Raw genomic sequence first — 22746 nt, 5'->3', positions numbered from 1 at the left:
TGCTGAAAAGACACCCCTCACCCCTTTTCTTCTTCCCGAACACACAAATACACGCACCCCCCCTCCCCTTTTAGCCCCTTCTCCTCTGCCTTCAGCCACTTCAAAATGAAATTCTTCTCCGTCTTCTCCTTCAGCTGTCTCCTTCGTTTTCGACGCTGATATGCAGGCATCAAAGAGAAGCCCAGCAGCCGTTAGAGGGCCCGAGGGCCTGCGCAGGCTCCAGTAGAAAACATTTGAACAAACCTGGTTTAAAGTAAATCACCTAATGTATTATTCTTTTCATTTGACACATCATCATACCATTCTTGAAGTTGAAAAATGTAGTTAGTTTCTTCTTATTTTCAATCCGGCGCAGTAGTCCAAATACTGGAAACTAAACTCTGTCCTTTCTCTTTAAAAAATATACTTTAACGTTTCTTGGTGTGCCTTGAATGCTGATTATACGGTCAGTGTTTTAATTATTTATATTGGCACCCTTGTACATGAGACACATTGGCTGTGCAAAACAATGCACAGCCAATGTCCCCGGGCAGTTCAAAGGAGTCGCTCTCTCTAAACATTATCATATAATTTGGGCCAGCCGTCAGCTTGTAAATAAGTGATGTAGAAACCTATTGTGTGATGGGGCACAGGTTGGAGACAGGCGTCTTTGCTCTGCCGGCATGAGCCGCTGGAGACAAAGGCAGGAGACAGAGCGTCTAACCTTTGATTCTTCTGAGGACTCAGCCGCCTTGTATCAGGGCAGGACGCATCGGCCACAATCATGCCCCCAATGTGAGGACGTCAAGAACAATAGAATCACTCTCTCACAGCCGGGCTCAACAACCCGCCCCGGCTGCAATTGGATTAGCGAGTGTCCAACCACCACATGTTAGCCTAATTGACATAAAAGTGAAATTTGAGAACAATAAGGCCCTAACCCCTTAAAGGCCTGCTAGCTTTGAAATTGCATACCATTCCTCAAACAGCTTCTGTGCTTTGGGAAAAAAAAGGATGAAAATTGAGAAAATGCTGAACCACAGGGTGATCATTTCCACTATTTGTCTTTCTTTGATGAAGTGTGAACTATTCAAAGTTGGATAGTTGCCAGGTTTTCACAAAACCTTTTGGGAAAAACAGAACATCAGAGTTTGTGTCTGCTTTTATATATTTTTTAAGCTAAAAAAACACATTTAAAAAACCATCAGGAAGTTTCAGGCTTTGAATTTGATTCTAAATTCATGTTAAAACACTAATGGGTAATTACTCTCAACTATTTTACACCCCCTTATAAAGATTTTAATTATAGTAGTACAGGTTAAAATGAATTGTGTTTTAAGGGGCTTTTAAAAAATGAATCAATAGTTAAACATTATTGTAAAGACGGTTATTCTCGACAATGCACATTTCTGATTGTCAACCTTTTCCTTTAAAGTCCTGACGCAGTGCAAATAGACAAAGGGTGCATCTTGTGATCTGCTGAAATGTGTTATTGTAGGCAATTCATGTTTTTATTTTTTTCTCCAAAATGTATATCATATGAAAGCAATAAATATTACCAGTAAATAAACTTTACTTTTTAGATTGTTTTTACTATTTTCTCGATAAAAAAACCTTATACAATCTAATGTACATTATGAAAAGTTGTACAGCTTTTTATGTTTAAAATAAGGACTCAATTTATTTTTAATATGTAGATATAAATATATATATTTTGTCAAAATATATGATCATATTGTCAAAGAAACAAAAAAAAAAAAGTGAGACAAACATACACCTCAACATAAAAGTTATAAATAAGGGTCCAAGTGAACATTTTTGGGAAGAAAGACCTTTGATTTGTTTAAAGCGTCCATGTTGCTTTTGTCATGTCGCAAGTCCAGGTTCCTGTAAGTCTGTGTTAGCGGCAGCCGCAGCCCTCTACTACCATTTCCTGGTAGTTTTTTAGGACCACCTTGTCATGTTCGTCTAGGTAGAGCATGGAGATGGCGCTGAGCTCTGTTGGCACGCAGCAGGCCTTGGGAATGTTGTTGTTCACAGAGTTCACCAGTGTCTGAACAATGGCGTGGTTGGTTGAGTTCAGGTGATCCGCCAGAGGAAATGGGCATTCCCCGTGGCAGTAAAAGGCCTGGTAGCCAGGGGGTGCCACTATCCAGTCATTCCAGCCTACATCGCTGAAGTCAACATATAGTGCGTGGCGCCTGCAGTTGCGGTTGCGTTTACGGCCTCGCTGCTTGGGGCTGCGCTTGGTCCGGCGGGTCAGCGGGTGACCCTTCCCATCATGCCCAAAGGTAACCAGGAGGGGGCGTAGCTGCTCCCAGTCCTCACCCGGCTCTCGGTGTAGTGAGCGGCTGACGCGGACGTGTTTGCCCTGGTGGCGTGGCGTCTGGTTGAGGTGCTGAACCTCAATGGCCAGCCCATAATTTGGGAGGCCCTCACGAGTCCAACGCAGCACCGCAGGGCTGACGTCAAAGCTCTCCCAGCGCGACGCATTGTGGCGGACAAGCCGCGTGTCCAACAGCTGCGTGATCAGCTGCCCTGGCCGCGGGGGCTTCAGCACCTCGTACACATTTATCCGGTGAAGCCCCTGGTTGTCTGAGAAGGCGTCAGCGATGGCCTCGTCAATCTGATGACGGTAGAGCCTTAGTTCGGCGGAAGAGAGCAGTTCGTCCTCGGGAATGCTGCTGAGGTTGAACAGGAAGCGAAGGGGCGTCGTTTCTCCATTATCCACATCATCCACCCTCTCCATGTGCTCTGAAATTAAAGAGGAGAAACAGGGAACTTTTAATTTGGCTGCAGAATTCCTCGTCACTCTTGTCGTGTTACCTAATGCATCGTGTAGAAATGAAACACATTACTTTATACGTGCATATTATGAATTAAATAGTCAGATGTTGAAGTTTACATGGAATACTGTATCTCTTTTCCACTCTACCAATCAGATTGAACTCGAAACTAACTAACACTTCCTCAATCCATCTTGGCTTTATTGACACTAAAGAATGGACACCTTTCAAGGCCTCTGGGATATTGAGGAATACAAATATACGCTGTCCAAGCTTCCTTATCTATCTATAAGGATTATCCATCCCTTCTCTCAATGCCTTTCTCTGAGCACTTTGCTGAAACATGCATTACAAGGAGGGTGGTGATTAACGTACCACAGCTACAGTATAAACACAGTGGAGGCTCCCTGTTCCACGCTCAGTCTGCAGATTTCTGGCAAGATCACCATTGTTGGGGAAAGGAATGTTGTGTCTACTATTTTCCTGCTCAATCCACCCCTGTTATTTCACACCCAGGCCCTAATCTCACCCAGGTGGTTCTCATTATTAAAACCTGCTGTGTTTTTGATTAGCTCTGGAGTTTGTTCACTTAAGACGTTTATCATTTTCATCATGAATAATCATTAAGGAGTCAGACAACATAGTAGAATCTCATTTATCTGAAGCCCATGGGAAAGGAGGTATTGCGAGGGGAATGCATTGTATTTAAATCCTCAACCAAAGCTTTTTTAGTATGTGAATTGCGCAAACACACACATTTCCATCTAATCTGAGCCTTGTATTTTAATTTACAAGAGAATTTGAAATACATTTAAAAATAGGGAGATGTCACCTCGTACACACAGCCAATAAAAAACCCATTTATCTTGCTGGATTCAAGATGAATGGTAACATGGTTTACCTATCCTGTAAACATGCGTCTCACCTAACTGTCCATTTGTTGCAGATTGAAATAACTCAAGGTGTTTTAGACAGATCACTCAACTGAATCACACTCTCTGGCAACGGTGCTTTCAAGGGAGCGAGCACTCCCACTCAGAAGTCCTCAAAGCGTGTTATTAACATAGTTTAGCAAAAGAGAAGGAGGGTAAATGCCTGTAGAGAGCAGTAGAAACTAAAAAAAAACACACAGCATATTTGCATGCTCACACACATTGCATCAGAAGCAAAAGTTCCTTCTCTAGTGGAGGTGCTCTTTCTTCTTATCTTACCCCGGTTCATTGCTCTGTGTGTTGCCGTGTGCTACTACTAGCAATGTGTTTGACAAGCCCCATTAAGGCTGACTCATCCCTCCTTCCTTACTCCTCCTCCTAAGGGCGGACATGTTCTGTGGCCCTAAAGCTCCACGGTGTTCTCTGTGCACCACGTTACAAGATCGCTTCCTCACTTGCTGATTCTCATATATCACTTTTGTGTCTCGGCCAAAGATTTCAAGCATTTATCCGACTTGTCTAAGTCTAGCTTTCCGACCTCTTACTTTCAACAAATCGGCTACCCTGGTGTGTCTGTGAGCCTAATTGAAACCTTTGCATCTGTCCTTAAAACTAAGCAGACCCAAGACACAATAAACAGAAACCCTTCTAACGTTCCAGTCTTTATATCACATCAGCTTCTGAGACGGTTTTTCCATCTCTTCCGAGCACCGTCTGCTCTCAGCACCCACATTGTTGGCAGTAGGGGCTTTATTTAGAAGGCTGCAGAGTAGCATTAAAGATAATTGCACGTTGAGGAAGGTCCTTCTAAAAGAGCCCTCCATATAAACTGGAGACATGAGAGAGGAGCACACTGAAATCAAGGCCAAGACCAGGCTTTTTTAAGCCAAGCTCTGCTGGGTGGGGTGAGAAGTGTAAGTCAGTAAAGTGAAGGTATTCTATTCCTTCAGCTGCTAACCAAACATGCAGAGTTTTGTCAAATGAGGCTCTCGAGAGCTTGTCTCGCAGATTTTTTTTTGCCCCTGTGTAGACTGTTGGGTGACCACATCCTTGGATTCCTTGGTTATGGTGAGATGGGTGGAGCTCCATTACAATCGTGTTTCAAGGGATGTAGGACATGTTTTTTTTTTAACACTGAATACTTAGTGGTCCTCGCCCATGCTAATGAAATGCATTACTACCAAAATCATCGGAATGCCTGGCAACACTGAGTATGGTGGAAAGTCTCTGTGTAGTGCTAACATGATGAGTTCAACGTCTCTCTTTCTACTGATAACAGTTTTCTGTCTTAACATTATAGTTATTTTTTCTTACCCTCATGGTGGAAGCCCCTCACAGTGTTTGCCCGGCTGGCTGACCTCTCGGGGTACTCAAACGAGATGTCATGCGCCCCCGCCTCCTCAGCCTCCCCTGACTGTAGCCGATAGAGGTCCAGCAGGTAGCGGGGCACTGTGGCCGAGCGGCTGGGCCGTGGCCGCTTCTTGAGGCCGAACATGTGCAGCAGCGTGGCCTCGAAGTCCCGCAGCAGTTCATGGCTCTGAGCGGCCGAACGACCCTGCAGGCCCGGTACTTTCTTTTTCCCTTCTTCAGGTATCAGACTAGCATGGTTGCTCTCTCCCAGCAGGACTTGGCATATTAAAATGACCATCAGCATTCGATTACCAGGAATCATGATGTCTCTGAGGGGAGCGGCAGAGATAGAAGATTAGGAAAGGAATGAAAAGAGCAGAGGGGAAGAAAACACAAAACAGAAGGACAGAAAAAGTCTCCATTTTAACTGACATTACAGATTTGCCCTTTTTCTACATGTCTTCACTAGTTTCAATACCCCCTCTTCTTTAACCGTTCCCACTGACGGCAGACTGTAATTGGATTTAAAACCCAGCTGCCTTGTTTACAGTAAAACAGTCCCCGATCAGATAGACCACTTGCAGTTTATCTTTGGCGACATCCTCCAAAGGTTAACAGCTGGTTCAAGAACCCAACTTTTTTGAATGGAATCTGAGGGCCATTCCTCTTCACTCCCTCCCTTCCCCCGTCTCCTCCCTCCTCCACTATGATTAGACAAATAAAACAGGCAGCCCTGGGGTCAGAGCAAATTCTTAACTCGATAAGGAGCCACAGTCTCCTCCAACGAGCCATGGGGCAAACCAAGGACTATGTGCCACACATTTAACTGAAAAAACCTCTTCCTCATACAAGTGCCTTGCCCAACACCCCAAAGGGACTTTCAAGTCTGGTTAAATGCCACATAAATCAGTGACTCAGTGGACAGAGAGGAAAGGGAAAATGTGAGATGCGGCAACGTGTCACATGCCACAAATTGAAATGGCATGGTCCACTTACTTACCGACAGAAAATAAAGCATGGGAAAACAGTCCATGTTTGTTGGGAGCAGGCAATGGACACGTTCTTCCAAGAAATGTTAGGTGGTGTTGGGCGGCTGCAGGAGAACGTTGGAGTGACCCTGTTCCTAAAAGATACAGATAAAAACAGGACAAAATTATAAACTGAATGCAGTTACAAACATTTGAGGCTGTTACATCATTTTTTACTTGAAGAGTAGGGGGAGGATATATGTGTGTGAGTGTAAAAGACAGACCCAGTGTCTCTTTAAGGCTTATCATTTTGGCTCATAGGCTATTTACTGAAACTGGAATGCAAGGAGGTATGTTCCACAACACAGACAGCAGATCACTATTGCCTTACACTCACCTAAGACTGAAAACACAGCTCATTATATTATTACATCTATTCCCTGGAAATTGATAAGAAACATGTTACAAAAGCCCCCCCCAAAAAAAACATTAGATAAGTGGCGACTTCAACTGGGAAAAAAAAGATCTGAAACTATCCTCTCATGTTCACACACAAGACCAAAGAGCTGATAACACCACTTTGATCACGAGTGGTAAAATCTATATCCAAAACAAGAGGGCTGTTTGCTTACAAAAACCATCTCCAAGTGAACTCGGTCCACCTTTATCCCTCCATGCAACTGAGTTCACCTATTTAAGACCAGGAACTGCATGCATCTTTGTCAAAAAGACCTCACGCTTCCCCACTTGAGGGATCACACAGGTTGAAGTGACGCTGATGACAGGGTCTTTTGCTCTGTCACTGTCATCATTGGGAGAGTTTTTAATTCAGCCCAATTTTTTTTTTTTTCAGGGCATATTCTTCACTCTTAATCTTTTTTGAAGCAGATTAATAAATAAGGTTCTGCATCAACACTCTATTTTTGTCTGGTAGGTTTTACAAGCACAGCAACATGGCTCTAATAAATGACTCAATTCTTTTACACAGCATTTAAATGTGCTAAATGTTGTTGAATCATACTAATAAAAATGACTGAATTATTGACACAACAACAGCACCACAGAGCAGAAATTTCTACTCTGAGCTCCGGAGCTACGTAGGTCTTTGGTCATCATTTGGAGCCTGTTCCACTGGAGAGCATCCAAGCATTACTACACAGTGAGGATGCACATTAACAGGAACATTATGTGTGTTTGTATGTGTGGGTTTGTGTGTATGTGTTTGTGTAAATATCTGGGTTCGTATCTTTGCGATTATCTCGGGCCCTGCATGGCTCACTGTACATGCAATCAAGGATCTTTTCCCTAACAGCATTAGACTTTGACCTCCGATTGACCCCCCTCTTTCTCGGTCATGACACTAGATCCAGTGTGTGCAAAGAAAGGGTGATGTGCAGTGTGTGTGTGTGTTGTGTGTGTGTGTGTGTGTGTGTGTGTGTGTGTGTGCATGAGCTAAACGGTGTATGTGTGTGTGCCTGTCTGCGTGCACGAGTGTATGCCACCGCTTGCATGTTCGTGAGAACTGTGGCAAAGAGAGAGGAGGGTTCAGAACATGATCAGCTCTATTACCCATGGGGTGGGGGGATAACGTGTGTGTGTTTCTGAGAGAGTGTGTGTATGTGTGCGCACATCTCTTACAACAAACGTTCATTGTACAGCGAGGGCCTCTCCCATGATTACAGGGATTCATAGCACTCAAAAACACTGACCATACAGAACATCTTGTAACTGTAACCAGCCACTGACAAAGCTGCAGGCTAAAACAGACAGACACTCAAAGTGGTGCGATGATGATGAAAGAACATGTAAGACAGACGGGGAGTAAACTTTCAACTCTGGAAAAAGTCATTGCGTTCATTTTGCTGGCCGGTTTCCCCAGATGAAAAAAAGCAAAACATTTGGAGTCACACCAAACTCTGTTCATCTTTTGAACTACTTTACAAGACTTTTATCTGTATTATCTGACTCACTGCTTTTGATCAAACAGCAAGGCAAAACCGAATTCCAAGATTGTAAAATGTTTTAGGAAGCTTGAATTTCAGAGGGTTTTTGTGCTGAGCGAAAGACTGAGTCAAATTTTGAAACAACAAATGCAGACCAGGGTGCAATTAGGCCGGAGCAGTCAACTGCCCTTGGCTTTGCTCAATCCCCCTTGGCCTCCCTCTCTCTCTCTCTCTGACCAGAGATAATGTGATCAGACTATGCACATGGCTCTTCAGATGTGTTTTCTGAGGAATTTGACAGTGATGGTGGGAGGGAAAACGAGAAAGAAAGAAAGAAAGAAGGAGGAGGGCAACTGGTTACCAGGGGAACAGCCAAGTCTCTGGCCTGATTTGTATCATTTCAGATGCCAGTAATCAGTTAACATGTTTATAGTCATGGGAATCGTGTTTTATGTACTTTTATGCCATGTTAGATGAAAAATGTCCTTTTCTGGTTTATGTTAATAGGTTTTGCTCTATAAACAGTTCATAATTATATCAACTATTGTGATGGCTACTGCAAATAATGACCTCATCAAAAACAAATCAAACACCATCCTTTAAAAAAATATTATATGAGTTTGTTTCCTTTCCTGATAACAAGTGAGTTCTAACTAAAGAATTTCAAAAATAATTACTTAACAATGAGCCAATGTGCCCATAAAATGTTATGTCCTCATTGCTGTTGAAGGAAATAAAACAGAGACCTGTAAAGTTTCTTGTTGTTGGATAGTTTAGGTTTGGGATTTTATTTGCTCCCAGTGAAGCAGTTCAACAGTGAGAACATTCACAGTCAGTGAGATCACTGAAACAGGTTAATGGTTTTGTTAGCTGGAATGACATTCTGAGAAGCAAGTACTCTGATAAAAAAGATGAGTTGAACAACGTTTTTGTATGTCCATGTTAATTTAGCTATTTTTAAGAAGAAATTAAAACATGGGGGAAAATCACCTACCAATGCCAAATGCTATCAGCTGATTCGAACAGGTTGTAGTGTGTTCAATTAAACAATACAAAATATTATCCACAAAGATCTTTCCTGGAACGACCAATATTCAATTGAATCCTTCTTTGCCTGTACAGGTGATTTTTAAAATAGTAATTATGTGAATAAAAACAGTTTTGGCGGCTCTGTTTCTCTGCACTACAGCAAAGAAACTTGAGGAGAAAAGTTAAGGAGTGTGCCAAGGACGCCATGCGCCAGCAGGCCGCAATATGTTTTCGCTGCTGCAGCTTTACTGTATTTAATGACGCAATTAAACTTTATAATTTATCGTTACAAAACAGGTAAAACCATATGAGTCCTTATATTACAACATCGAACAATTAACAAACCGGAATCACCTCTGTTGTGCGTCTGTTATGGTTTGGCATTGACTGTTTTTGCAAACTTTGGCACAACGTGACAGAAACGTGCCGTTTTGAATGTAGTTAAATTATGCACGATATATTTTTGAGCATTATTTGGAGTCAAAAATTACAGAAGGAAATGCACGATGTGCAATTTCCCTCTATGGCTTTAATTCTGAGTTGTGTCATCTCCATCTTTCTCATTACGCATGACACGAGGCAGATACAGGTGTGTAATCTGGAAGATCGGTGCCAAACTTTGGAAAAGTCAAAAATCGGAATAATGTAAACATTTTAATTATGTTGAAGAAAGACAGACATAGAGAAATTGGACTCTCTGTTTGGAAATGACCTCACTGTGTTGGTTTGTCACTGTTTAACTTTCCGGCACAAAAGGATTTAACCTGCTGCGAGCTCTACCAGGATTATTGCGCTATTCGTTCCAAAGTACACGTTTATCCATTTTATTTCCGTTTCTGTTTAAATGAAGAAGAGTGTAAGATTATTGTGGTCATGTAAAGTTTTAGATTTTTCCGGTAAGTGCTGTCCAAACTCTCAGTAATGTCGGTTAAACGCGCACAAACACCAAACACCAAAAGTAAGTCACACACTTCCTCCTCTTTAAGTCCGCATACTGCGTTCCTGAGACTGGAGCTGAAACATCTATTATATGTGAATGTGTGAGTAGATGAGAGCTTACCATCAGTAGAGGTACAGGTATCCTCGAATGAAGGGAATATGAAAGGGAAGGTGAAAGGCAGTCCAGGCGTAAAGCCGAAAAAACGCCGAAATGAGCCTTAAAGGAGAAGCTGGGTGCCTTTTTGGCTCATTAATCCTTTAGCGACACCTCTAAACGAACAAGAGAAGACGGGATCGGGGTGAAGGCCGGTGCTCGGGGTCTTCGGCGGGGTTTCCTTTCCCTATCCGTCTCCAGTTCAGCTCGTGGTGCGCAGATCGGCCAGACTTTGCAAATGATCCAGCATCTATGGCCCCTTGCAGTTTTTATGTGTCCGCCCAATTTACCGTCCCTGCCTCCTCCCCCCTTCCCGACCCCCACCTCCCCCATCTGTCTCAAACACCTTGGATAACCCCCCTTCTCTCCTCCTCCACTTTAAATAAAGACAGCTCATTGCGCGCTGCTTTTTTTTCTTTCTTTTTCATTATGTGAAACTTTGTAATTTGACTGTGAATACCAGCCGACGGGTCATGTGCTCAATGGTTTGAATCTGCATTTCAATGCTGGGATCCAGACAGTAAACTATTCTTAGCGTCGTGGTACTCTAAATAAAAGGACCCATGTACCTGCAAATGTAAATAATTTGTCTAAAGACATTTTGAGTGGCATTTATTGGTCACATATGTTATCCACATTATCCTTACTCTCCGATTTACACAGTAAACAAGCAAAGCAGACTCATAAAAATGTCAAAAATCTAATAAAACAAACTAAGCCAGGACAATTGTAAAAAATAATATTCCCTGTGTGGCTGCTTTAAATTGATATTGACCTGTTACGTATACATTACATCAATCGAACATCCTCTAGTCATTAGTGTCTGCTCGGCATTAGCAGCTCATTTTTTGGTGGACAAATTAAAGTTCGTTCTATACTAAGAAATATATTTTGGTTGTTTTTGCACCCAAACAGATGTGGGGGCATTTATTCCAAGATGTGGTATTTGAAGAGGCAATCATGGAGTTAATGAGTCCCCTGATAGCTCTTCAGTGTAAAGAAAGGGAGAAACTGAAGTGTCTTCTGTACTTTTTAAACCAACATTTTCTCTGTTGATTAACTTCATTATAAGGATACTAAATCAAATATGCACTGTTTTTTTTCCCCTGAACTCTATTTAAGGACATGTGTTGTATTAATTAAATGTATACTCGCTGTCTAAAGCTTTGATGAATCATTACAAAGTTAGGGGGTAACATAACTTTTAAAGAGGGGTCCCTGAAGAGTCCCATAGAGCCTTTGTGCTGGAATATACTTGGAGTGAATCCCATTGTGCATGTGTAGCTGTAAAAAAATGAGTTTGTTAAAGGTAAAACTACATAATGTCCCTTTAAAAAAGAAAAGAAACGATGAAAACACACACACACACACACACACACACACACACACACACACACACACACACACACACACACACACACACACACTTGAATCAATCCAATACTCAATACTTGTCCTTTATTGAGCATGCAGTAAGAGTTATAACACACAATGGTCATATACAGTACTGTACATTTATCATTATACCATATTTAATATTGTTTTTATTTTTAAGAAGCTTTTTTAGATAATTGCTTGTTTAGTTCAATTCTTGTTTGAAAACAATCTGTTTCCCCTTAAGATATCTGAGAAATGGGACTATTACATCCTGCTCCTATTTATGTTAATATAGATCCAAAAGCCAAAAGCATTGCGGCATTTAACTATTTAAAAAGAACAATTGCAGCTGCCTTGTTTGTAGCATCTCTCTCCACACCAGCACATTTATTATGACCCCATTTATTGTTGGATTAAAGGATTACTTTTTCAAGAATCAGTCTCAACCAATCATCATTACTAACATTTATGCCAAGCAGGAGATGCACATTTTATAAAAAAATAGTAGGAGACCCAGGCAGCTTCTCTGTGGCACACCACACTGTAATAAGAAAGGCTTTAATTGGTTTCATTTTAGTGCAACCATTTAATCTGCAGAACCCTGTGATCAAAAGATGCACTTAAATCTAAGAATGGCTTAATAAATATATACTTTGTTACTTCATACCCCCTATGTTCTCAAACTGAGCTTGTCAATCTATAATTGTTTTAGGCTGTTTGCAGTAAGAAACTTGTATTTTCGTTATTGGCAAAAATGGGCAAACTTGGCCAAGCTTCCAGGTCCTTGGGAATTTCCGTACTTATACTGACCAATGCTGCTGAAGTGGATTAAGTAACTGATAAGCTGCATATCTCAGAAGTGTCGTATTGACAGCCTGAGGATTTATACTTAGGTAATGATTACATTTGGTTCAAAACATTTTTTGTCCATGCGATTGTAAAAGGAAAGTTAAAGATAGCTTCAGAAAGATCCTTCCGTAGCAAAATGTTCAAAATATTTCCCCAAAAATGTATTGTTTAACAAATGTGATGTCTGACACTTACTTCTGATACATACATTTACATTCAATCTCACAAAACTTGACTTTACATGCTGCATTTAATAATATTCTTGTATTCTAATATGTTTTGTCTGTACTGTGTGCTCCTTCAAATCAGGTAATTGATTTTGTTAATCATTACTTATCTCCCCAGCCACCCTGATAGACTTTGGTTTTTCGTTCAGCTCTTGACTGCTGGGCTTTTAGGATAAATCCCCGTGACAAAAATGTTATGCAAAAACTGCAGATAAGAGTCCTGCTGTGTGTGTGTGTGTGTGTGTATGCCCTCGTGTGTGTGTGTGTGTGTGTGTTAGGCATTTGGGAAGTTCTTTGTGACTCAGGCTACTTAATATTCCTCACATTCTTACACATACCTTCTGCATGACTTTTGACACCATTGCTAAAACTATTTGTCTCTTTGATGGGGACATTGTTGTGCACAATTTGTTCTCCAGCCATTCTTGTTGGATCCATACTGCATGCTTTCCCTTTTAAGTTTTATTGACCGCAATTGATCATGCCGAAGAGCTGATATTTCAATACAAAATTGAACACATATTACTATTTGACACACATTGTTCGACATTAATATTAAATACAGATGAATGCTCTGAAACATCAACAAGTGTTGCAGAACAATGGCACTTATTTTACAATATTATCACAAAATGATTCCACACATTTAAATCATATCACATACTTGGAAAAGGACGCTGCTGGATCTTAACAACACTACTTTAACACATTTGCAAAGTTGTTTGACATTGTGCATCATGGTATGTGCATCAAATGTGTGACAGGTCATTGGTGCAGTGTTGCAGACATTATAACATCACATCGGCATTGGGTAAACTAACACTCAACAAATTATAACATATCTCCGATATAATATCTGTAGGATTTATTAAGATTTATGAGATGTGCAATGTTACACGAGCATGATTGTGTGTCAAAGTCAGACAAGACTCCACCGGCGTTCCCCTAGACCACAAGATGCACACTGCCGATAAAGTTCAAACACCCAAAAAACAAACCTGAAAAATAGCATTTTGTGATGGACAGATAACACAAAAATGAGCCTGAACTGTACTTGTACCTTTGATGAAATCCGAAGAAACAAGAAAATATATCCGTCATTATTATTTTTTTGAATAGATCTGATCACAGAGCAATGATTTGTGGCAGGAATACTTGGATGTTTTCTTTAGCCTTTTAACTGAGAAAGTACTCTTATTGTTGTTTATCCAATTGTACTCATTGATGATTATTTATTTCAAAAGATGGATTAGTTAGAATATCTTATTATCAAGAGCATCAATTTATCTTTCTTGTGAGATCAAACAAATATACTGTATGCAGCTGTTTGTGTAAAATCATGTTTTCCTGGACTTTGTTTGATTTGAAAGAAAAATATGAATATTTTCTTATAAGACCATTACTTATGTTTCAATAAAATAAATATATTTTAATGAGATTAACAAATTCCTTATTTTATTACAGAAAGTTTGGCCTTCTTTGCTCTCCTTCACTTTAGAGAGATTGGTTACACACAAAATGGTCTTATTAAGTTATGCTCTGTTATTTTGTTCTCTCAATTATTAAATTACAGTTTTAGTCATATGTTCTCCAGCAGCGCTGCGTATGATGTCTTGAGAGTCTAGCAGAGTTCTTGCACACATAAAGTCTTGACCGTGTTTTACCAACCAGGCTGCATGGGAGCACTTGAAGATATGCTGTGGACGTCCCTTCGGAGGTGTTGACCAAGCTTAGCCCCTTTGAGCCCCTTCAGTTCCGAAGGAGATTACCAACTGCGGGTGGCTTAGACCCACAGGCAACGACTGACTCACTGACTTGTTTTACTACTTACAATATGAACCTCTGATCCCAAAGTCTGGGACTGTGTGTAGATGAGAAAAGGCTGCAAAAAGAGCTAAACATTTCATGCCTCCAACCATCTCCTTTCTTCCTTTTTTTCTGTACATAGTTTGTTTGAAAAGTGACTCTTGAGAAGTTAACCTGCTATCAATTTTCATTGCGTAAGCTGAGCACAGTCACAGAGCTAAAATATCTTGCCTTTGGCCTTTTTTGGGGAGAGGTCAGCAGTGCTTTGCTGCGTTGACGTTAGCTGTGAGAGTGGTGTGAGTTCACCTCTGTGCCTGTGTCACTAAATCCTGCTTGGAGCCGCTCACCTGTGAACACCGGCCCTTAATCAGCAGCAGCTCAAAGGTGACCCTGCCGCCTAGACCCTGAGCCCCATGTCACAACACACCTTTATTTTCTCTTTCTTCTCCTTCAGACACTCCGTGAAGTGCTCACCAGTGCAGACACGCGCCACAGCCATTGATCAAACCTCAGCTTTCACTAATGCTCGGACATCTCATTGGAACATTCTTTAACACATGCTTTTCTTTGGGTGCTCGGGCTGCAGCGTGCTTGTCCTGTAATCCCCAAACCCAGCCCTGGGACCTGAAAGCTCGTAAGTGGTGTGAGGGGTTAAGGGAGGGAGAAAGACAAGGGAAGCAGAGTTTGAGGATGGATTGGACAAACTATTTTAATCCTTGTAATGGAATTGGCATGTAAACTCATGAACTTAGAAGTAAACAGAATGAAAATGGAGAGGGATGGATGTTGAATTGGTCTGAGGCTTTTCGGGGGGAGCTGTGTTGAAACTCACTTTTAGCCCCCTCTAAACTGCTTGCAACACCCTCCAACCCCCACCAAGAACAAAGATAGGGTCGAAGTCTTTCCGGCCCATCTTCTTCAACGGACCACACTGTTTAGATAAACACTATAAGTTTCCTTCTTTAAAGGATGTTTAGGTTTCAAGTCGCAGAGCATTTTGTTCTTGTTCAAAAATACATTTAAACAGAAACGTTTGGTCTGACCAACTAAGAGATGTTCAGTTATTTAAATGATAAGATAAAGGTATCTTAGCTCAGAATAAAAAGCCGCCATGCTAAAGCCACCATCTCATATAACACACTTGTTGGAGAACATCAGACCCATTAGAAAGAGAGATCATCAGTGACACTCCAGCGTAAGCGATTGAGGTTCAGTCTGCCGAATGATGTGGAGTTACTCACTGCCTTCCTGCCAAGTGAGTGACAGGGCTTTAATGTCCCTCCATCTCCTGCTGTCGCTGGTGCAAACCTGCCCCTGCCAGATGTTATCAAAGGGAGCTGGTCAAGTGAGTGGCGGAGGGGGTCTTTTTTAGGCCTTTCTCTCCCTCTGTCAGGGTGCAAGGAGACACACTCGGGCCTCAACACTGTCCAGACGCAGCCTGAGTGGGGCAACGCCTGATGCGGGGACTCTGGGGGGTTACACTGGTAAACCTCCTCAATGGATTAAAAAGCTTTTTTATCACAATTTGGATTGGCACTTGAAGATACTCCTTTAATCTGAGAGGGGTATTGACTTTGCCCACACCGAAGTCCCTAAGAGGCCAAGCTAAGAGGCAGCCATATAAATTCTCCAGCGGTGGCCCTGCTTTGTGACAGAGAACCTTACAAGTGTTATGTGCTGGTGCTCGAGAAAAAGAGATTGGACTTGAATAGATGGAAATTGATGCGGTAGACTCTGATACAGTTTCCTGAGAGGTCCTGTGACCGGAGCTTAAAAGTTGTATATCTTGATTTCTGTGGAATTCATTGTGTGCTAATCAAAGTATGTTATTCTCAAAATCAGGTTATGAAGTTACTGTACAAAGTTGTTATTCAGCTAATCCAATTTTCAGAAAGACTTGCATCACCTTAACTGACCCATGTTGAAAGCAGAAAAAGTGTAACAATTATTGATACACATCAAACTGCATGTCATATTATGTTTTTAATTGCATCAGTGGCAAAGGGTTTAACCTCATAAATCATAAATGGGCCAGAGACAACCACGGACATCCCAACAAACCACTGCGAAGTAAGACATCAACAAGGCTTTACAGAGTAGGAGTACACTTAAAACCTCTGCCCTATTTCCAACCCTTCAACGCCAACATTATATTTTCACTGTATCTGTATTTTCTAAAGCTGTCTCATCATTTAAGGCTATCAAAAAGCTCTTAAACATGTAAGTGTCAACAGCGTGTTTTTTTTTTAAACATGACATTTAATACAGCATATAAATCACTCCAGGGACCCGTTATTCCTTCAAGAATGTAATTACATACTTTCCAATAAAACTTGAAAGGGCCCAACAAGTTTTAAAACGCAGTGTGTGCTCCCAAGACGGCAGGAAGGAATTCAAAGCAGTCAGAATATGCTAACATCTCTGTGTGGGCGAAACATGGGCAACGGGAGAGATGAGGAGAGCGTTGAGACTGAAAAAATTGACAAAATACTCATCACTTGCTCATTTCTATGATATTGTTTTGAACGTGGTTCCATTAAACACATGTTGGGCCTTGGTAGGGAATCTACAGTTAGCTTAACAAGCTACACCTCCCTTAGTAACTGTTGCTACCAGAGTTTTGGTTGATGCAAGACACACATTTAGGCAGAGCAAACCAAGTCAATATTAGCAGAATTGAAATTTTTGGTAACCCTTGACAGAATGAGTCTTTATTTCAGACAAAGCTAAAGAAAAGCTGGCAGCTAGCTGGCTAGAAAAATAAGCTAACACTTTGCGTATTGGTTTTCAAACACCTGCTGTGGCTTGAATTGGGTATACTTCCATTACTGCTATTCCATGTTATACACAGCGTACACTATGTACTCTTGTGTAGGGCCTGAGTTTTCTACAAGGTAGTGTTAAAGTGTCAAATGACGTCTTTGTTTTCATCTTCTTGTTCTTCTTCTTGTTTTTGTACAGGACAAAGCATTAGAGCTAGCCATTCCATTTGACCGTCATCCTGGACCGTTGGTTTGCTCAATATTTCTATGCCTGTGTTCAGGGCAGATTCTGCAACCACTGCAGCTTCCTCAGTCGTCGATTTGTTCAGAAGGTTGGTAGTCCCTGGATTTGACTGTTCTAATTAATTAGTTATCCAGTAAATAATACACAGTTAGCACAAGTAAATAAAATTGTTACAACACTAATCATGAATAATTCTGATGATAGATTTCATACATTTAGCGGTCAAAATGTTTGGTCAATAGCCACAGTCCTTCTTGCTTTGTAAGTAATCTACACATGCTGACTGATTATGTGCTTGACTGATACGTCAAAACACTAATAAAGCAACATGAATTGATTTATTAGGAGAGACCGATTTGTTTATCAAACTTGGGGTCTCTAGCTTGGATATTTGTCAAAGTGAATTTGTTTGTTATGTCAACACTGCACAACAGCTGGATGCAGAATATTGGCTGACTTATGTCACAGTGCAGCTTGTCAAAGTCATTTGCCTGTGATTGACTTGAGGGTGTCAGCATGTTTTTCCCTCTGAGGTAAATAAAACCGATTTTGAAATACTTTGATGGCATACGTCATTCGTTATGAAGCTATTACGTAGCTCACACACAGCCATAAACGTACGTATGTAACAGTTGTGTACTAAGCTGAGAACAACTTGTCACTTTTTGGTCTTTAATATGTTGTTTTAAATGCAATGTAACATTATAAACTGAACAACTTAGCTGCCAGAAATGACAAGTTTCCTTTCAGTGATGCGGTTTATTCACCAGCTTAATCCAGTCTGAGTAAAGCTCCTGTGTTTGTGAGTATGTGAAGCTGTTCTAACCGAGACTCAGTATCCAATGACTCATTCTTGACGTAATATTTCATGGTGCAGTCGGATGTTACTCTCAGGGGTGTCTGGCCTGCTGCTTGGGATTTGGCACGGAGCAGTAGGTGGTCAGGCGATTAGGTCACCACACTGCTCAGGGATCCAGGAATGCTGTAACCCAGGTTTTGGGATCCGCCGTGCTTCCGATCTCTCTGTGGGAACCGATATGTTGTATGCTTGTGCCATGGAAAATGCACTTATGTTGAAGCAGAGTGGAGAGAGTAGCCTCCAGGTTCCACCCAGCACCACATAATTAAACTAGGAGGGAATTTTACACACTTTAAAGAAAGAACCTCTCCACTTTGCTTTCAGGGCAGCAGCACGTAATTGCTTTTGCTGGAACGGTTGACGTTTTAGGAGTGGTCGGAATATCTTGGCAAAGCCGGTAGCAACAAAGCTCTCGTGCTTGGAAGTATAACCCTGATGTGGTTGTTTTAGGAGGGAATTCTACAAATATGACCCTGATGTGAAATATACACTTTCAACCACTATGTGTTCGTATGCATGGTAACTACATAAACCCTTTAAAAAAACGGAGGAACATATTTTAGAAGCAAGTGACTTCAACAGCCATTACAGTGGCGTTTTTTTTGGGGGGGGGGGAGGAGGAACAGGACTACTGAAGAATTCCCTTTTGCAGGATATCCTATGATCTTTTTCTGGATGGCTGACTGAAAACTTAATTTCTAGCTGGGCTTGTAATTGTAGGTCATTTTGCTCTATGAGTGCAATTGCAGATTTGATAAACAAGGTCCTCTGGCAGCGCACTGTTTACTTTCAGGGCCTTGATTTGAGAGCTGAAGCTCAGGGGTGGGATACAGTTTACCCCACATACACTCACCAAGGCACACTAACACAACAAGCTATAGAGTATGCGCTACACAATGATAAGACTGGTTTTATTCTATATTTCTCTTATTGCTGAGAAATTGCATTTAATTCCAAAACATTGAAATGTGTCTCTCCATATGCCTGTCTTTGGCTCTTGTCAAAAATCCTATTTGTCTCTGCTGAAATGTTTTTAAAATGGCTGGGTTCTGCTGATTTTACCTAACATCACTTAAACAATTGCTAATCAGTGCTACTGAGTATTGACGTTTGCAGGCTGGAGTATGATGGAAAGACTCAAAGTAAAAAGTGACAACGTGGCTCACTGATATGTTTTTGTATTAGTTTTTGATCCAAATTAGAGTTCCATGGCTTCAAGACTTGTTAATAAGATCAATTTATGATTGGTTTTAGTCTTTGTAAGGAATTTGTGGATAATAAGAAAAAGAAAAATAGAAAAATATGTGCTTTAATATCATATCAGTGCTAAACTGAATCTCATCTGTGAATTAGTCTGTGGCCGCTTTGTTAAATTTCTCTTGTTAAAGTAAGTGTGTGCGCCTCTGGTGGGCTTTAGTGCAGATCCTAAATCAGATAGTTACGAGGCCGGATGTAACTCGAGTTGTTGACTGCTGGGAAGCTCTTAAAAGCATGCTTAGTCATATTACCTGTAATACTACGTCAAATCAAGCTTCTTGTTCAAAGCTTTGGAGAAGAGTGTGTAATGCCCAAACAACGGAATACGAAGGTTAGTATGTGAATCATAAAGTAGCTCCAATCTCTAATAACAAACGTTGTAAACACAGATACTGCTAGAGGTAAGAGAGGTAAAAGCATCCGATTTATCCGCCGTTTGTAAAGGATTCTGCTAACTGAAGCCACATTTTTTCTCCTCGCTGTGCTCCACCAATGATCCCTGGGGCCTTTTAACATGACACAAATTATCCGCTGACAATAAATTCAATAAATAAATAAATACACAAAAGGTTATTGATTCCAAAATGAGGCAGGAGCATTAAGAGTGGTTGAGCTTTTTTATTTGTAGCGTACTTTAGGGCTGCAGTTGGAGCACACACACACACACACACACACACACACACACACACACACACACACACACACACACACACACACACACACACACACACACACACACATACACAGCCTCCGAATACAAAGGCCAGGCCCTCGAGGGTCCTGCTGGGTTAGAGAACCGAGTGATGCTGCTAAAAGTAAACGTTTGCATTTTCGTTTCCAACAAAGTAAAGTAAGAAGACATGCACTCAAAACCCTTTTCCTCCCACAGGAAAATCCGATTTATAATGACTGTGTTTAGACCGCTTCAATACCCCTTTATCATTCAGGAAACACAAATACAACATTTTTGTTTTGACGCATTCAAACATTGTGTCCTTTTTCAAAAAACCCAAAAGCTCATGGAATAAAAGCTAATTGGGAAAATTGCTAAATAAAAATACCACAGTTTTAGTGATATTAGCCAGGATAATGATGCATGTGTCCATGTTATTCCAGTTATTGTTGTTTTTAGCGGTTTGGCTTAGGTTGAATGGTATCTAAGGTTTCATTTGAAATGTTTTGTGTATTTATATTTGAAGGGATATCCGGGAGCAGGATCTGAAAAAGATATATATAAACACATTATTCTGATTTTGATCATATCCAGAAACCAACTCAAAAATCAGAAGGAAAAGAAAGGAACCGTGTGTGTGAGTAAACCTCCGTCACTCCACCTTCTTTGTTCCTGTAACAAACACCTCCCATCCCAGGCTGCTTCCTCTCCCCTGGAGCTGAAGGTGCGCAAAACGGGAGGTCTGATCCCTGTTGTGGGAGCCCACTGGTCACCGTGGCAACTGCTCAAACACCCAGTGGTTGGTGTTGGGGTAACTGCCAAATTTGTTGCGTTACTCTGCCGGTTTACCCTCCAGCACATGTTTTTGCCCCACCCACCGGGAGCCCGGGTCACAGCAGGGGGAAAGGAGGTGAGAACATGGAGGGGAGGGAGGGGAGCAAAAGAAGAAGAGGGTCCCCATCCCTCCTCATATGCTGCTTGTTTCCTGTTCTCTCCTCCCATCACTGAACATCAAGCTGGGTGTTGTTTATTTATCACACATAAGACAGAAGAAACACCACTGTGAAGGGAATGAGAGCAGGTCAACATTGAAACCTGAACCTGACTCAGCGACAAAATATAACCTCATCTACATTGGCCAATCAAATTCATGCAAGGACACATTTCCAGCAGAGGCACAGTCAAGCTTTACGAACTACTCCAGGCTCCCACACACCTATACATGTCATTTCTGGCAACAAAAAAAGCCACCAAACCAACCATCTAAACATTGTTATAACATCATTTTATTGAATGATGTTTTCCATTAAACAAGAAGAAGAAGATGGACCTTTATTAATCCCCGAAGGGGAAATTCATGCGCACACAGTTGCAAATTCACATACAATTCACACAGTTATAGTTACAGTATACACATGCACACGCAACGAGAGGATCCAGAGCGGAGAGGCAGCCAGTCTAGCCGGCGCCATGGAGCAGTTGGGGATTCGGTGCCTTACTCGAGGGCACCTCGGCAGTGGCCCAGGAGGTGATCTGGCTCCTCTCCAGTATCAGTCCACACTCCGTCTTCCTTGTTCTGATCGGGACGTGAACCAGCGACCCTTCAGTCCGAAGTCCAAGTCCCTACAGACTAGACCACTGCTGCCAAATATTAAATAAACAACATTATCCTTGATTATGTTCTGAAGTCGTTTCAAGCCTTCCCGGAATTGCTAGGTATGATAATCATTATAAATATTTCAATTTTAAGAATCAGTCCTGATAGGTATATGTAATTTGTGTGTCTCTCCTCTGCGTCTCTAAAACTTCCAGTTTCCCAGAAGTATTCCTCGGGAACCAGTGTCCGCAGTGGTGCATGGGAGACTGCTTTGTAATATGAATCACATTATTCTACTTGGTGAACATTACAATGACCGTCACGTTGATTATTTATCAGATTAATATCAACCTCAGTGATGGAGCAAATATTCAGACCCTTTACAGTACAGTACTTGAGTATATTACTTTCTGATACTCTTCGATGTTTTAGAAACAGCATTAAAACTCAGATATATATGTTAAGCTACACCTCCTGGATAACATTTATGTCTCTGCTTCATTTAGCCACACAGTCAATATGTGACATTTTCCTGTAATTACCCTCTTACACTCAGTCAGCTGGAGGCATTCACACCTTGGGGATTTGTTTACCGCTGTCTTCACTGGTTGTTCAGTGGTTCTTCATTGATTGCTAAAAAAGAGAACACATTAGCCTCTATTCCACTATGTAATCCTAATTACATTCAGTCGACAGACGTGACTCACTCCCCGATTTTTCTCATCCACCTTTGTGTCATTTCGGCACAAAAACCAAATTGGCAAACAGGTTTGAATGAGGGCTCCTGAAGAGGGGGTTGTTGACAAAAAGACAACAAACATTTACAGAAGCTGCTGCACCCTTCTTGGCAGAATGGGCAGGAGATGACATCAGAGGAAAACACAGTAATTCACTGTTTATGTGGTTTATTTCGGGGCTTGATTATGTGTAACTCCACAGCGTTTTAGAGGCTTTAAGAACACTTCTAACCATTGGGGCCTCTGCCGTTGTTATTATTGCCTGCATCTGTTGGAAA

The 22746-nt window shown here is 41.3% G+C and overlaps 1 protein-coding gene across 1 annotated transcript; it reads right to left on the bottom strand.

The window, feature by feature from the left end:
• Positions 1–1647: 1647 nt before the first annotated feature.
• bmp4 (bone morphogenetic protein 4) lies at positions 1648–10330 on the bottom strand. The gene is given in 5 exon segments (XM_063908004.1): positions 1648–2733; positions 5012–5376; positions 6048–6170; positions 10207–10294; positions 10297–10330. Coding segments are annotated over 5 exon segments (1464 nt in total). The 3' UTR covers positions 1648–1879.
• Positions 10331–22746: the final 12416 nt, after the last annotated feature.

Source organism: Eleginops maclovinus, chromosome 19 (genome assembly GCF_036324505.1).
Source record: "Eleginops maclovinus isolate JMC-PN-2008 ecotype Puerto Natales chromosome 19, JC_Emac_rtc_rv5, whole genome shotgun sequence".
NCBI lineage: Eukaryota > Metazoa > Chordata > Actinopteri > Perciformes > Eleginopidae > Eleginops > Eleginops maclovinus.
Note: the sequence above shows the minus strand (reverse complement) of the source record. Positions and strands in the feature narration are given on the sequence as shown.